The sequence below is a fragment of the Malaclemys terrapin genome, chromosome 1, assembly GCF_027887155.1.
Source record: "Malaclemys terrapin pileata isolate rMalTer1 chromosome 1, rMalTer1.hap1, whole genome shotgun sequence".
Lineage (NCBI taxonomy): Eukaryota > Metazoa > Chordata > Testudines > Emydidae > Malaclemys > Malaclemys terrapin.
Genome location: NC_071505.1, coordinates 136,902,992 through 136,919,585, shown reverse-complemented (window position 1 = coordinate 136,919,585; position 16,594 = coordinate 136,902,992). Strand labels below are relative to the sequence as shown.

The 16,594-nt window shown below is 50.0% G+C and overlaps 1 protein-coding gene across 1 annotated transcript in view; it reads left to right on the top strand.

The window, feature by feature from the left end:
- Window positions 1-16,594, top strand: part of LOC128832083 (deleted in malignant brain tumors 1 protein-like) — a 166,998-nt gene that overhangs the window by 121,353 nt on the left and 29,051 nt on the right. The window contains 1 exon segment of the mRNA XM_054019173.1: window positions 3,076-3,379. Within this exon segment, the coding sequence (XP_053875148.1) occupies window positions 3,076-3,379 (304 nt within the window).

The window sequence follows — 16,594 nt, the reverse complement described above, 5'->3', positions numbered from 1 at the left end:
GGTCAGAGCTAAGCCAGGGGTTTCCATTGTTGCCAGTGCAGGGGCCAGGATACTGGCGTCAGACTGTGTCTGTTGGAGGGAGAAGCCAGTAGAAGGAGTTGTGATCGGGACCTTGGAAGCAGAAAAGAAACAAAGCCTGTTGGAGCTCGCTGGAGGGGCAGGCTGGAGGATTTCTGAACAAGGAAACTGCCGACAGTTGTTAGTTTCTACTGTGTGCAGGGAAACAGAACTGTGTGTGCACTTAGCTAGAGCAGAGTTACAGCCTTGGGTCCTGCCAGGAGTGAACATCACTGAGTTAACTCCATTGAAAAAAAGTCCCTTTTTTCTTAGTGCAAACCAGGCCCCATGGGTTGCCTGTGGGACTTCACTGAAGTGAGTCATACCTGAATAAACACCCCTGTGGATTGCAGCAAAGTGATCGTTTTGTATTACCTTGGCATTAAAGGAGCAGGATGGTCTGACCATGTACTGGTGTGAACTGCACTGTTCTCTGAGCTCCATGGAGGCTCCATAAACATGGTGTCCCCAGCTTAGCCATCCACTGCTGCAGCCAGCCTGTTCCAGGGGTCACAGTGGAACTCTGCATGTAGCCGTAACTCATGGGCATTGTAATGATGCCCATACTAGCTCCCAGTCACAGGAACAGTCCTGGCTCTTCACACCCTGTCCTGCGCACCAGTTCTCCCAGCCAATATCCCAGGACTGTGTGGGAGGCAGTGGCCACTCCTCACATTCCCTGTTAGCTGCCTCCCTCCCAGCAGCCAGCTTTGCCTCTCCACAACCCCCAGAGATACAAAAAACTTTAGAGACAACTGGGGGCAGGGGGTGGAACTCAGAGCTACTGGGAGAAAAGCCACTGGCAGGAAGTGGGGGCAGAGTCTGCTGCTCATCTGGGGAAGGAGCAGCCTGTACACGCAGGGCAGAGAGGCCAGGTAGAAAGGGGAGAAGAAGAGGGGGAAAAGCCCAGGGGAGCAGGGTGGGAAGAGACCAATAGAAGAGGGAAATGTTTGGGGCAGGTGGGGAGAGGAAGCTCCGGTAGGGAGCACAAGGCTGTAATGCCAAGCGCCACAGAACAAAAATTACGAGGTTATAAAAACCATCCCATTATGTTACTCAGTCTGTCTATGGACTGTAGAACTCCCCTCTACTCCTCTGCCAGCGTGGGGGTGAGAATCGCAGGCTGAAAAGTCACCATTTAGTGCACCCAAACTGCACGACTCGCCCTGGTGGCTCAGCTGGAGACTGCGCTTACCCTCCCCTCACCCCTGAGACGGGAACTGCCGTCCATTGCCCAGCACTGCCTTCGCTCTCCCCTCCTGGTTCAGTTCCTCTGACAGATGAAGGGCTGGCTGGGAAATAGTTGACAGCCACTGAGCTAATTCATACAGCATGGTTCACACTCACACACAGAACTTCTGTTACTGTTCAGGGGTGAGTTACAGACAGAGACACTGGAGACATCAACCATTCACATCAGCTGTAATGTCACCGTAACACGACAGGATTGATTTAGCCATTTGCAAACAGCAACACTTCCCTGGCTCACCACACACCACCCTGCAGCTTCTCTACCTGAGATAGTGAAGCACACCCCACAATCTAGAGCCTCCTCGCCTCTCCTCCCCTTCTCTCCTGCCCCTCCCACTCCTGGCCCCATCCCCTGCCTACTCCAGACTCCATTCCCCTCCCCAATACTCCCTCCTGTCCACCAGCACCAGACCCACCCTCCATTCCCACTCCTCCATCCTCTCCAACACTCCCCCATGTGCCCCTGCTCCAGGCTACCTCCGCTCACTCCCATTCTCTGCTCCACACCCCTCCCCTCCTCACCCTCTTGCTGCCCTGATTCAGACCCCCTCCCTCCTCGCCCTACACATGATCACCTTTCCCCCCCACCTCCTCCTTCCCCCCTCTTCTCCCCATGCATCCTTCTGCCCCCTCTCTGCTCTCTCCCTTCCCTTCTCTCACTCTCTTACCTGGATCCTCACCCCCTCCTCACTTCTCACTCCTGTCCCCAACTCCAGACCCCCTCCTCTCTCCATTTCTCCATGCAGACCCCCTTCTTTAAACCCCCTTTTCCTCCCCTCCCTCCTACCCCCTGCTCAATATCCCCCTCCAGCCCCATGCTCCCTTCTCTCGCTCCAGACAACCCTGTTCTCCATCTCCACTCCTCCCTCCTGCCTCAATTTCAGATCCCTGTCCCCTGCCCTCCCTTTTGTCCCTCTCTACTGCTTCCCTGTTAACTCCCTCTGCAGACACCCCTCCCCTCCCCACTTCTCCCTCCTGCCCCTACTTTCTGACCTCCTTCCCGTCAAAACCCCAGACCCACCTCCTCACTCCTGCCCCTTCCTACCCCCATTTCCAGACCCTCCTACCCTCTGTCCCTCCTGCCTCCTGCTACAGACTCTCCCTTCTCCACCCTCTTTCCTCCCCCTGCTCCAGAACCTCCTCCCCACCCCTCCCTCCGGCCCACACAGCACCTGCACCCCCTTCCCTTGCAAGCCTTGAATCTGCCTCCTGTCCCCGCAGTGCCCTGCTCCCCTCACTCTCACCACCCTCCTTTCACTGGGTCTCTGCTGCCCATCACAGTCCCTGGGTCCTCTCCAGCCCCCTCAGCCACACAGAGACAGCCGTGTTCCCCGTGGGCTTTAGTGGGAAGTGGCAGCCAGCTTTATTCAGGGCGGCCTCACTCCCACATGCCGACAGACTGTAGGGAGATGGCGGCATCTCACTGGCTTCAGCCCCAGTGACAGTGACAGGAGATGGCGCCATTTGGAATAAGGGAAACTCCGTGAGTTGGCGCCTTTCATCGTGTTCTCACGGGACAGGTTAAAAACACCCCAAATCGCTAGAGTGGGGATAAAATGGCAAGAGCTGCAGCACTGACAGCCCCGAGTGTGAGGCCCTGAGACAGGATCAGGTGGAGCCATGAGGCAGCTCTGGGCATGTCCCATTCTCCTGGCTCTGGGCGCGGATCCCCTGCCACTATGCGCAGACACTGCTGTGATAATGCTGGAGTGGGGGTTCCCTGCTCGCTCTGACCCTGCTCTGTGTCTCTTTAAAGGTGCCGATGAGCTGAGGCTGGCGGATGGAGGCAGCCCCTGTGCCGGGAGAGTGGAGGTTAAACACCAGGATCAGTGGGGGACGGTGTGTAGTTATCGCTGGGACATGGCAGATGCTGGGATTGTCTGTAAGCAGTTGGGATGTGGAGCTGCTATCAGTGTCCATCTTAATGCTCATTTTGGAGCAGGATCTGGACCAATTTGGCTGGACAGAGTTGCCTGTGATGGTACCGAGTCTGCTCTCTGGCACTGCGGGAACAGGGGATGGGAAGTGCATAACTGTCATCATGGCTGGGATGCTGGAGTGACCTGTTCAGGTAAGAATCAGCCAGCTCAGTCCTGAAAGGCAAATCCCCTGAGACAAAAGGGCTTGAACCCAGAGGGAATCGTGTGCCTGTGACCCTAACGAGAAATGAACAAAAATTAGAGTAAGTCCTGTAATGATTGTTATTACTCAGCTGTAATTATTACGGTTCATGTCACTGGCCACTGAGGATCCCCCTGTGTGACTGTGAAGCGTTTTCATTATCTCATTTCCAGTTGTTTCGGTGCCACGTCTTTCCTTTTCCTTTCCTTCTGAATGGGTCTAAAAATGCAGATAGGAGAGAGAATGGAAAAGGAAAATGTCACTTAGGCTCCTAAGTCACTGAAGCACTTTTGAAAATGTTACACTCCTGCCAAAATCCAGACCCAGACACCCAACCACAGAGGTACAGAGGGTGGGGCATTTATGTAGCCCCTTTGGCATCCTCAGAGGGTGACCAAGGAATGGGCGGATTCTCCCAGCTTGGCCACAATTAGATTTAGCTGAGAGCACTCCCCCGTCTGCTCTGTTACTTCTCACATTTTGGACCAACCAGTAATAGAAAATTTCAAAATCTCTGATACACTGTAGAACTAGCATAGCATAGAGAGCTCAGCCAAAAATATACCTCAACCCTACACTTACCAGGAATATCATGTTAATGAGACATTTGTTGTGTCTCAATAGTTAACATTACAACTACAGACCCATTATAAGTTTTAGTTTTAATTTATCTCTTCTTAACATTTAGTAGAAATAATATCTTCCTCTGACATAGCACAAGGAAGAGTAGAATATTTTCCTATAGTTCCAATAGTTTTAGCAGCTCCCCCTGGTGATGGGAGCTCAGGGCAGTGTTTAATCTCAACCCTTTCCTGGATTTTGAGTGTTTCAATAACAAACATCTATACGCTCTTCACATGGGGGAGGGGTTGTATGCAATTTCTTTGTATTTTTAAAAAATAAAAAAGCTATGGTGGGCGGGAACTTTACAAAAAATCATTGCCAGGACTTTTAAACTCTTCAGAAAACACATTGACCTTCACCAATGTAAATTTCCTAACCTGGTAATAACAACTGCAATGCCTTGTGCTGCACACCTAGCAAGTGCACAGCAGGGAGTCCCTCTCCTCTGAACCTCACCAGGAGGAGGGAGCTGCACACAAACAAAGGGGTATGAGAGCAAAAGTCCCTTCTGTGCACCTTTCTGTAACGCTGCACCTGCATGTCAGCTGGAGCTGCACGTTTGCAGTGGGAATAAAGTTTGGGTTTGTAACAGGTGCTTGAAGGGCCGGGCGACTTAGTGGGTTGGTGCCCCTGACCTCCATCCCCTGGTTTTCAAGGTCAATTTGGCTCCATCTTTTAGGCAGTGGGGTAGGGAAACCCAGGCCCTCCCTCTCCACCAGGTCCCAGCCCAGGGTCCTGCATGCATCTACCCCTGAATAGGGGAGGCCTCCCAGCAGGGAGTCTAAATCCCCTGCCCTCGGCTACTTCCTACCACTGTCCCTTTTGTTTGGGGCCTGGCCCCTCTAGTCCCGTTCGCTGGGTGGCTTGTATCCATAGCACCCTCTCAGGGATCTTGGGTGGCCTCATGCTGCGATCCCAGGCTCCTTCAGATGGGGCAGCCGTAAGTTTGGTGAGACTGAACCCCACAATGTCTCTGGGCTTCAGTCACCCAGTTACCTCAGTTGCCGGAGGCTCCTACGTCTCCTCCACAGTCCCCCTTGGCTGGGGAGATAGCGCTTACTCCCTGCTGGCTGCCTCGGCTGGCAGGCTAGTGACCCTTCCCTCAAGTAGGGAGGCGGATACTCCTGCCTTTTCACCAGTCAGCCCTCAACTGAGCCAGGCTCTCTTCTTTTCTCCCCCCCAGGCCTGGTATTGGCTGCAGGTACAGCGGGGTGGGGCTAGCTGGGCCCAAAGGCTCCCTTTAACCCCTGCCGTGCTGGCAGGGTAGTTCCACATGCCTGTGCTGAAGATTGGAGAGGAGGATGAGTCTTTCCATGATCATTATAGTTATGTCGATTCTTGTCTCTAATCCCCGTCTTCCCTGGATAGAGGTGAAGGGCCAGCTCCTAGGGCCAAGCCCAGGGTTCCTTACTCAGGCAGGCAGCTATTGACACTAATGTGAGTTTGCTTTGTACAGACTGAGTAGAAACAGAATAAATGACTCAGGATTGGGACCATTTAGAATTTTTCCAGAAATAACCACTCAGCTATCTACAAACAGCCTTGTGCACTAGATATCACTGAGAACAAACACATACGGGAGCTGTGATGTTTCTGCACCAAGTGATCTTTGAGAGATGCTGTCCTGACAGAACACTAGAAAACTTTCCAAAAAGTGACAGTCGTCTTCTTATATGCAGTGTTGTGGTAGCTGTGTTAGTTCCAGGATATTAGAGACAAGGTGGATGAGATAATATCTTTTATTGGACCCACTTCTGTTTGTGAGAGAGACAAGTTTTTGAGCTTACAGAAAAGAGCTGTGTGTAAGCTCAGAAGCTTGTCTCTCACCAACAGAAGCGAATCCAATAAAATATATTATCTTATCCACCTTGTCTCTCTCAACCCCTTCTTGTCCAGCTTTCACTTCTCATTTCCCATTGGATTAATACCAGTCTTTGCCAAAACATTCTCCTTCGCCGAGGTCCCTGCCTCAGTCAGTGCACAGGATGGATGGTGCCTAGGGAATGAATCAGGGATGCACAGTGAAAGAGGCTGTTGTCTGTAGGCCCACAGCCTCATTGGTTGCAGCAGCAGCATCGCCATCATCGGCAATCCCTCCATTCGAGGATGATCTCTACCCCAAATTTACATATTTGTCCTGAGCAGGGCTGGCTCCAGGCACCAGCTTAGCAAGCAGGTGCTTGGGGCAGACACTCCAGAGAGTGGCGGCACGTCCAGCTATTCGGCAGCAATTCGGCGGAGGGTCCCTCACTGCCGCTCGGAGCGAAGGACCTCCCGCCGAATTGCCTCCGCAGATCGCAATCACGATTGCGGCTTTTTTTTTTTTTTTTTTTTGCCTGCTTGGGGCGGCAAAAACCCTGGAGCCGGCCCAGGTCCTGAGAAGGCTCAGGAGTCCAATCCTGGAACCATAGATTTGCCTGTAGTAGGTACAGACGTTGCCTGATGGGTCAGCTGCCTGCTGGGAGAAAGTTCTTTCTTTTTCTTCCTTCTCTCTCTCTCTCTCTTCAGCTTTGATGGCAAGGCACTTCTCCTCAATGCGGGCCACTGTCCAATAGAGGATGTGGTGCCATTGGGGTCAGTTGGTGGTTTGCTCTTCCTAGCTTGTGATGTCCACGTGAGTTTTCTTGAGATGCGCTTTCAGTGTGTCTTTGTAGCATTTCCTCTGAGTACCACGGGATCTCTGACCACGGGTGAGCTGAGAGCAGAAGACTTGTTTTGGGAGGCGAGAGTCTGGCATCAGCACAAAATTTCCAGCCCAGCAGAGTTGGTGAGTGCGGATCATTTCTTCAATGCTGGTGACATTAGCTTCCATGAGTATGCTGGCATTAGTGCAGCGATCTTCCTACTTGATGCAAAGGATCTTCCAGAGGCATCATTGGTGGTACTTCTCCAGACTCTTGAGGGGCTGTCAATAATGGGGGATTTCAATTATCCCCATATTGACTAGGTACATGTCACCTCAGGACGGGATGCAGAGATAAAGTTTCTTGACAGCTTAAATGCTTCTTGGAGCAGCTGGCCTGGAACCCACCAGAAGAGAGGCAATTCTTGATTTAGTCCTAAGTGGAGCACAGGATCTGGTCCCAGGGGTGAATATAGCTGGACTGTTTGGTAATAGTGACCATAATATAATTAAATTTAATATCCCTGTGGCAGGAAAAACACCACAGCAGTCCAACACTGTAGTATTTAATTTCAGAAAGGGGAACGACACAAAAATGAGGAGGTTAGTTAAACAGAAATTAAAAGGTACAGTGCCAAAAGTGAAATCTCTGCAAGCTGCGTGGAAACTCTTTAAAGACACCATAATAGAGGCTCAACTTCAATGTATACCCCAAATTAAAAAACATAGTAAGAGAACCAAAAAAGAGCCACCCTGGTTAAACAACAAAGTAAAAGAAGCAGTGAGAGGAAAAAAGGCATCCTTTAAAATGTGAAGTTAAATCCTAGTGAAGAAGATAGAAAGGAGCATAAACACTGGCAAATGAAGTGTAAAAATAGAATTAGGAAGGCCAAAAAATAATTTGAGTAACAGTTAGCCAAAGACTCAAAAAGTAATGGCAATTATTTTTTAGTACATGAGAAGCAGGAAGCCTGCTAAACAACCAGTGGTGCCACTGGACAATCAAGGTGCTAATGGAGCACTCAAGGACGATAAGGCCATTGCAGAGGAACTAAATGAATTATTTGACTATGTCTTCACGGCTGAGGATGTGAGGGAGATTCCCAAACCTGAGACATTCTTTTTAGGTGACAGATCTAAGGATCTGTCCCAGATTGAGGTATCATTAGAGGAGGTTTTGGAACAAAATGATAAATTAAACCGCAGTAAGTCACCAGGACTATATGGTATTCACCCAAGAGTTCTGAAGGAACTCAAATGTGAAACTGCAGAACTACTAACTGTAGTCTGTATCTTATCATTTAAACCAGCTTCTGTACCAGATGACTGGAGGATAGCTAATGTGATGCCAATTTTTAAAAAGGGCTTGTAGCAATGCGACGACTCACCGTTGAGGCGCCTCTTGCTGGTTCCCTTGGGAATTAGCTCATCCAGCACCGGAGCGCCCTCTGCTGGCCGGTGTCTCGCCTGTCACTGGCCCCCGTGTCCCTCCTAGACCCCAGTACCCCTTTTTCTGTGGGTTCCGCCCTCCGCAGTACCCCCATAGCTCTGGGTCTCCCGTCCCCAGGGAACCCCCAACCCTCTATCCCCACCTCGCTTCAGTCTATGGCTACTGCCAGTCACCATCTAGCCCCCGCTCACTGGGGCAGACTGCAGTGTACAAGCCATTGATCATTGGCAAAAGGGGGTTTGGACCTGCTGCCTTTGCCAAACCCCTGGGATGTAGTCTCTGAAACCCCAGTACCTGGTTTGGCCTTGCACAGGACCTGCGGAGTTGCCAGGCATGAGCTCCCCAGCTCTTCTCGCCTTTCCCCAGTCCTACTCTCTTGCCTGCACCCTCAGCTCCCAGGCAACTAGGTCCTTCTCCCTCTGATAGCTAATTTCAACAACTGAAAGGGGGTTCCAAAGAGAATGGATCTAGACTGTTCTCAGTGGTACCAGATGACAGAACAAGGAGTAATGGTCTCAAGTTGCAGTGGGGCGGTTTAGGTTGGATATTAGGAACAACTTTTTCACTAGGAGGGTGGTGAAGCACTGGAATGGGGTCCATAGGGAGGTGGTGGAATCTCCTTCCTTAGACGTTTTTAAGGTCAGGCTTGACAAAGCCCTGGCTGGGATGATTTAGTTGGTGTTGGTCCTGCTTTGATTGGACTAGATGACCTCCTGAGGTCTCTTCCAACTCTAATATTCTATGAGTCTATGACTAATTATGTCGACAGGAGAGCACTCTCCCATCGACGTAATGTGTCTTCACCAGACATGCTAAATCGGCACCGCTGCATCGATACAATGGCACTGATTTAGTGTGGTAGCGAAGAGAAGCCCTAACAGTTCCCTTGTGTGCTTTGATCTATCCCATTTCCAAGCATTAGGGAAATGTTAGTGCGCAGCAGCAGGCTCCACACAGACACTCAGTGTGCAGCAGGCTAGTGTGAGGTAAATTTACACCCCAGTTTGACACAAACTAAGTGTGTGTAGAGAGAAACCGTGAGACTGTATGAGGCATCCATGGAGAGAAACTGGGGCTTGAGGCAGACAGGACAACTCAAGGTAAGGATAAGTGTGAGAAAGAGATCAGATGAGGACCCCAGAGGGGAGGGACAGCACAGAGAACAGGGGGGAAACTGGGACTTGGCTGGGGAAGCCAGAGGTGAAGTCCAGGACTGGCTTGGCAAGGAGACTGGGACTGAGGATGAGAAGCTTGAGAAGTGGAGACGGGAACTGTGTAGATAAGAAGAATGGGACTGGGACACAGAGCAAGGGATGGAGAAGAGACAGGACTGGGACAGCGACAGGTTGGAGGATATGGGGCAGAAGGGGTTAGGTTTGGGGGAACAGGGGCAGAAGGGTCTGTCACTACCAGAACACACACCTCTCCAGAGGCTGGAATGGAACACAGCATCCCTGAGTTTTGCCATTCCCCTGCTGTCAGCAAATATGTATCAAACCCTCCAGCAAAATTTTCTGATCCCCCTCTAGTGCTGGTCCACAAAGAGGATGACAACCTACTACTACTGTCAGTTACTCCATTAGCTCAAGTGGCAGTGGATTCTGTGGTGGATCTAAAGGTTACAACCCTGCTGATGACCCATGTGGGTGTCAGGGTTGTCATCTTTCTAATGGCTAGTATTTGGATCCTCAAGTCCCTACCCCCAGCCCTGCCTCTTCCTCCCAAGGCCACAACCTTCTCCACCTCTTCCCCCAATCCTGCTCCACCTCTTTCCTTGAGGACCCACCCCTTCTCTGCCTCTTCCCCTCAAGGCCCTGCCTCCGTCACTCACTCTTCCCTCCGCCCCATCATCACTCACTGGATAGTCTCAAGGATCCTGGCTTTCCCCCGCCCAGTGGAAACCAGACTTTTGGTTCAGGTGCCATTTAGGTCTGTTTTTTTTCAGTTTGCTTTTCTTAAAAACCTTTATTTGTAAGGCACATTAAGTTTGCAAAGTTGAGCAGTAAAAAACAAGGAAATGGCAGAATTAAAGTTGTCTTTGCAACTTTATTTTGGCCCACCTGTACATATGCGTTAAGATACCGTCTTTAATTACATGATAACAAGCTATTTTCTCGATGAGGAATTGGGTTCTATCCCTGCCTTTGCCACAGAGTTCCTATGTGATCCTTGGCAAGTCACTGAAAACAAATGTTTATTTTGGCCCACTTGTACGTATGCATTAAGATACAGTTTTTCATTACATGATAACATGCTATTTTCTCCACAGGACCCCTGCTTCATTCAGTGCACAGGACAGACAGTGCTCTGAATCAGGGCTGTGGAGTGAAGGAGGCAGGTGTCTGTAGGTCCCCTGCCTCATTTGTTGCAGAAACTGTGCAGTGTGCTGTGTATGAGGCAGGGGATTGCAGAAATGGGAAGGAGGGTCTCTTGTTAAGGCAGGTGAATGCTGCCCTGGGGAATTGGATTCTATCCCTGCCTCTGCCACAGAGTTCCTATGCAATGCTTGGCAAGTCGCTGAAACCACAAGTTTCCCAGGTGGTCATTAATTGTGTGCTCCTCATTTTATGGGTGGCCCCCTGGTAACCTTGGGGGTCTGGTTTGGAGAAGTGCTGAGCACTCGCTGCTGTAAACTGAAGTCAGTGGGTGCTGTGCTCTGAACATACTAAGTGCGGTATAATGCTAAGGACTCTGAAAAATCAGGACCTGGTGTCTCAAGCTGGGCACCCAAAATCAGTCGACACTTTTGATCATTTTGTCCATAGTGTCTCTGGGCTTCAGTTCCCCATGTGTAAAATGGAGATAACAACACTTCCCTGCCTCCCAGGGGCGCTGTATAGAGAAATTCTTTAATGATTGTGAAGCACTCAGCTACCATAGACATGAGCCATAGAAAAGCCTGTAAGGAAATGAACAATTCTGTTTTGGGAGTTCAGTTTGGATGACGTGCAGTACATAGGGGCTGGGGCCACACATTGAACAGTGAGTATAAAAAGAACTATTGACCATCCACCCATTCAGTCAGCACCATGTGTCCTGTGCACTGAATGGGGCAGGGGTCCTGGGGCAAAAATAGCATTTGATCATGTAATTAAAGGCTGTAGCACAATGCAAATACAAAAGGGACTAATTAAGGTTACAGAGGACAGCACGAGTGTGTCATTCTGAATGTTTGAGTGCTCGGCTTTACAAATTTAACTTCCTTTTAGATACTCAGCTTTATAGATTTTAAGGGCTGAAGGAAGCATTAGATTATCTAGTCTGGCCTCCTGGGTAACAGACTATAGAATTTAATCCAGTTACTCTTGAACTGAATCCAATAATTTTTGTCTGGCTAAAGCACATCTTCCAGAAAGGCATCCAGTCTTCATCTAAATACTTCAGGAGGTGAATAATTTTCTGCTTCTCTTTTAGTTTGTTCAAATGATTAATCATCCTCACTATGAAAAATATATGGCTTACTTCTAATATGACTTATCCTGCTTTAACTTCCAGCCATTAGTTCTTGTTTTGCCTTTCTCCACTAGAATAAAGAGGCCTCTACTTACCAGTGTTTTGTCCATGCACAAGTATTTATACACTAAAGTACTTATATAGTATAATCACATCACCTCTTGGTCTTCTTTGCTAAAAATAAACAGATGGAGCTCCTGGAATCTCTCATTGCAAGGCATATTTTCAAGCCCTCAAATCATCTTTGTGGCTCTTCTCTGCACCCTTTCCATTTTTTTAAAAATATCCTTCTTAAAATGTGGACAGCACAGCTGGATGCAGTAGTGGTCTCACCATGCTGTATACAGAGGTAAAATCATGTCCCTGGTCAGAAATTATCCAACAAAATGGAGATTCATAGGAAAATGCTGGTTTGTTGAACTCCACATTTCCCATGAAAGTGAGTCGGGTGGAATGAACTTTCTCCAGACCACAGGCTGGGTTATGGCAGAAACTTGCATGGTTAAGTTCCAGCTCGCTTGGGGGCCCTCCAGCCAGCCCTGCCATGTAGACTGCCTTAGGGTCAGGTACCCCAGTCTTCTCAGGTCACCTGCTCTGGGATAGCTGCACCATGTAGACTGCCCCAGCACCAGAGACTCTGGTGTTCTATAGTCTGCAGCTCCAGGGCAACCCTGCCATGGAGAAGGGAGTCATAGAATCATAGAATATCAGGGTTGGAAAGGACCTCAGGAGGACATCTAGTCCAACCCCCTGCTCAAAGCAGGACCAATCCCCAACTAAATCATCCCAGCCAGGGCTTTGTCAAGCCTAACCTTAAAAACCTTTAAGGAAGGAGATTCCACCACCTCCCTAGGTAACCCATTCCAGTGCTTCACCACCCTCCTAGTGAAAAAGTTTTTCCTAATATCCAACGTAAACCTCCCCCACTGTAACTTGAGACCATTACTCCTTGTTCTGTCATCTGGTACCACGGAGAACAGTCTAGATCCATCTTCTTTGGAACCCCCCTTCAGGTAGTTGAAAGTAGCTATCAAATCCCCCCTCATTCTTCTCTTCTGCAGACTAAATACAATAACTCCCCACTTAACTTCCTCTCGCTTAACGTTGTTTCGATGTTACATCTCTGCTCCATTACAGAACATGCTCATTTAAACTTGTGCAATGCTCTGCTATAACGCCGTTAGGCTACCTGCTTTGTCCATGGCTGGCAGCCCTCCCATCAGCTCCCCTACCCGCCCCCCCAGTGCCCGCTGCCCGCAGGCAGACCCCACGGACAAACTCCCCTTCCCCTCCCCTCCCACCCGCGGCACCCAGGAGGCCGGGGGGAGGAGCGAGGACGCCGCTCACAGTCCCCTTCACCCCTCACCTCCTGCTTGCAGCAACCAGCTGTCTTGCGGCGTTCAGGAGGCTGGGGGGAGGAGTGAGGACGTGGCGCGCAGCCTCCCCCCACCTCCCGCCTGTGGCAACCAGCTGACCCGCGTCACTCAGGAGGCAAGGGAAGGAGGGGGAAGGCTGTGCACCGCATCCGCACTCCTCCCCCCTGCCTCCTGAACGCAGCAAACCAGGTGATTACTGCGGACAGAAGGCAGGGGAGGGAAGGGGGAGGCTGTGTGCTGCATCCTCGCTCCTCCCCCCTGCCTCACGAACGCCGTAAGACAGCCGACCACCATGGGCAGCAGGCGTGGGGAGCAAGGGGAGGGCGCTGGTCCGCAGGGTCTGCCAGTGGGTGGGTGGGGGCATAGGGGAGCCGATAGGGGGGGCTGCCAGCCTGTTAAATACCTGTATTAAATTGCCTGTTTAAAATTGTTTAAAATGTATATAATGCCTTTTGTCTGGCAAAATAAATAAATAAATAAATAAAAATATACTCCTCCCTGGTCATTTGTCCAATCTTCCACTTCTTGTAAGCTTCTTTTTTGTATTTAAGATCAGCAAGGATTCCAATGTTAAGCCAAGCTGGTCATCTGCCATATTTACTATTCGTTCTATACATCGGGATGGTTTGTTCCTGCAACCTCAATAAGGATTCTTTAAAATACAGCCAGCTCTCCTGGACTCCTTTCCCCTTCATGTCATTCTCCCAGGGGATCCTGCCCATCAGTTCCCTGCGGGAATCAAAGTCTGCTTTTCTGAAGTCCAGGGTCCGTATTCTGCTGCTCTCCTTTCTTCCTTGTGTCAGGATCCTGAACTCGACCATCTCATGGTCACTGCCTCCCAGGTTCCCATCCACTTTTGCTTCCCCTACTAATTCTTCCCTGTTTGTGAGCAGCAGGTCAAGAAGAGCTCTGCCTCAGTTGGTTCCTCCAGCATTTGCAGCAGGAAATTGTCCCCTACACTTCCCCAAAACTTCCTGGATTGTCTGTGCACCGCTGTATTGCTCTCCCAGCAGATATCAGGGTAATTAACGTCTCTCATGAGAACCAGGGCCTGTGATCTAGTAACTTCAGTTAGTTGCCTGAAGAAAGCCTCGTCCATCTCATCCCCCTGGTCTGGTGGTCTATAGTAGACTCCCACCACGACATCACCCTTGTTCCTCACACTTCTAGACTCTCAGGTTTTTCTGCAGTTTCATACTGGAGTTCTGAGCAGTCATACTGCTCTCTTACATACAGTGCAACTCCCCCACCTTTTCTCCCCTGCCTGTCCCTCCTGAACAGTTTATATCCATCCATGACTGTACTCCAGTCATGTGAGTTATCTCACCAAGTCTCTGTCATTACAATCACATCATAAATGCATGATTGTGCCAGGACTTCCAGTTTTCCCTGCTTGTTTCCCAGGCTTCTTGCATTTGTGTATAGGCATTTAAGATAACTCGCTGATGGACCTTCTTTCTCAGTATGAGACAGGACTCCTCCTATCTTGCGCTCTCCTGGTCGTGCTTCCTCCTGGTATCACACTTCCCCACCTACCTCAGGGCTTTGGTCTCCTTCCCCTGGTGAACCTAGTTTAAAGCCCTCTTCACTAGGTTAGCTAGCCTGCTTGCAAAGATGCTCTTCCCTCTCTCTCTTTGTTAGGTGGAGCCCATTTCTACCTAGCAATCCTCCTTCTTGGAACACCATCCCATGGTCAAAGAATCCAAAGTCTTCTCTCCGACACCGCCTGCATAGCCATTCCTTAACTTCCACAATTCGATGGTCTCTACCTGGGCCTTTTCCTTCCACAGGGAGGATGGACGAGAACACCACTTGCACCTCAAACTGCTTTATCCTTCTTTCCAGAGCCACATAGTCTGCAGTGATCCGCTCAAGGTCATTCTTGGCAGTATCATTGGTGCCCACGTGGAGAAGCAGGAACGGGTAGCGATCCAAGGGCTTGATGAGTCTCAGCAGTCTCTCTGTCACATCGTGAATCCTAGCTCCTGGCAAGCAGCACACTTCTCGGCTTTCCCGGTCGGGACGGCAGATAGATGACTCAGTCGCCCTGAGGAGCGATTCCCCAACCACCACCACCACCCTCCTCCTTCTCTTGGGAGTGGCGGTTGTGGAACCCCCATCCCTCGGACAGTGCATCTCATGCCTTCCAATTGGTGGAGTCTCCTTCTGCTCTCTTCCCTCAGATGTACATCTAGTCCACTCTCCACATTAGTACCTCTGGAGAGAACATGAAAACGGTTGCTCACCTGTATCTGCATTGCTGGTACGTGGACGCTCCTCTTTCTTCTTCTGGAGGTCACATGCTACCAATTTTCTTCAACGTCCTTCTGTCCCCGCTGCTCAGCCTGCTCTGATTCTTCAGAATGTTGTGCCCGTAGCATATCCTGACATCTGTCCAGGAAATCTTCATTTTCTCTTATGCAAAGCAGGGTTGATACTTGTTTCTCCAGTCCTTGAACCTTCTCTTCCAATATGGAGACCAGCTTGCACTTTCTACAGACAAAGCTGCTTCTGTCCCCCGCTTTAACCAGGGCTCATCTCCCAGCTCCACAGTAAGGAAATTAGAAATCTTGGGATGGGATCCCGATTCCCAGGGTCTGCAGCTCTGAGGCAGCCCTGAGTTGCAGACTGCTCCAGACCGGGGATCCCAGAGCTTCAAGGCTTCCAGGCCAATGGGCTATTTGGGACACCAGCTGGCCCAGGAGTCTGGAAACCCAGGGTCCCCAGTCCAAGGCAGTCTGCATGGTGAGGCTGCCCAAGAGCCACAGATCCTGGGAGCCCCAGCGGTAACTGAGAGAAATTGACATTTTTGTTTTTCTCTTAGCACTGGTGAAACTGACAAGAATGTCAGTGTCACTCAGCATCTGCTGGTGTCCCTGGGAGCAAATTTCCTGTCAGACACACCATGTGTTGGTGTTTCCAGAACAAATGTTGAGAGGATTTCTGGTTCACAGGAAGTTTTGAAATAGCAAAATTTCCTGTGAGCTGAAAGTCCTGCGTTTCAGCCAGTTCTTCTCACTGCTCCCTTGTTTAAACCTCCAAGGATCACCTCAGCCTTTTCACAGCATCACCCTGGGACCTCTAGTTCAAGACCCCTGTGAAGACCATGGGAGATATCTGTATGTTTATGTATATTATGTGTTACCTCTGTTTCTTTTATTGCTCTTTTACCATTTACTACCAGATTTCAAAGAGTAACTCCCGCTGGAGCTCCCCACATGTCCCAGCAAGGCAGACAATGTCTACAGAGAACCCAGTCACTGGTACTTAACTGACAATACAGGTGTCAAGGCCTTTCAGCTTTTGCCTCTGACCAAGCCGGGCACAACCCCGCTAGCTTGGGAGAGGGGAGGGGCCCTTCAAGTGGGAAAATTAAACAAAGAGCTTGGGAACTATGAAAAGGGGAGCCCTGATGAACAGAGGGGGTGAGGCAGGGTCTGCAGGGAAGGAGATTGAAACCCAGTCCCCAGAAGCAGGGGTAGCTGGGATAGGTTGGGCCAGCCTAGGTTTTGAGGGAAATTATGAGGATTAGTAAAAAGCATCAGAGAGTCCTGTGGCACCTTTAAGACTAACAGATGTATTCGAGCATAAGCTTTCGTGGGTGAATACCCACTTCCTCAGATGAGGATTAGGTAAGAC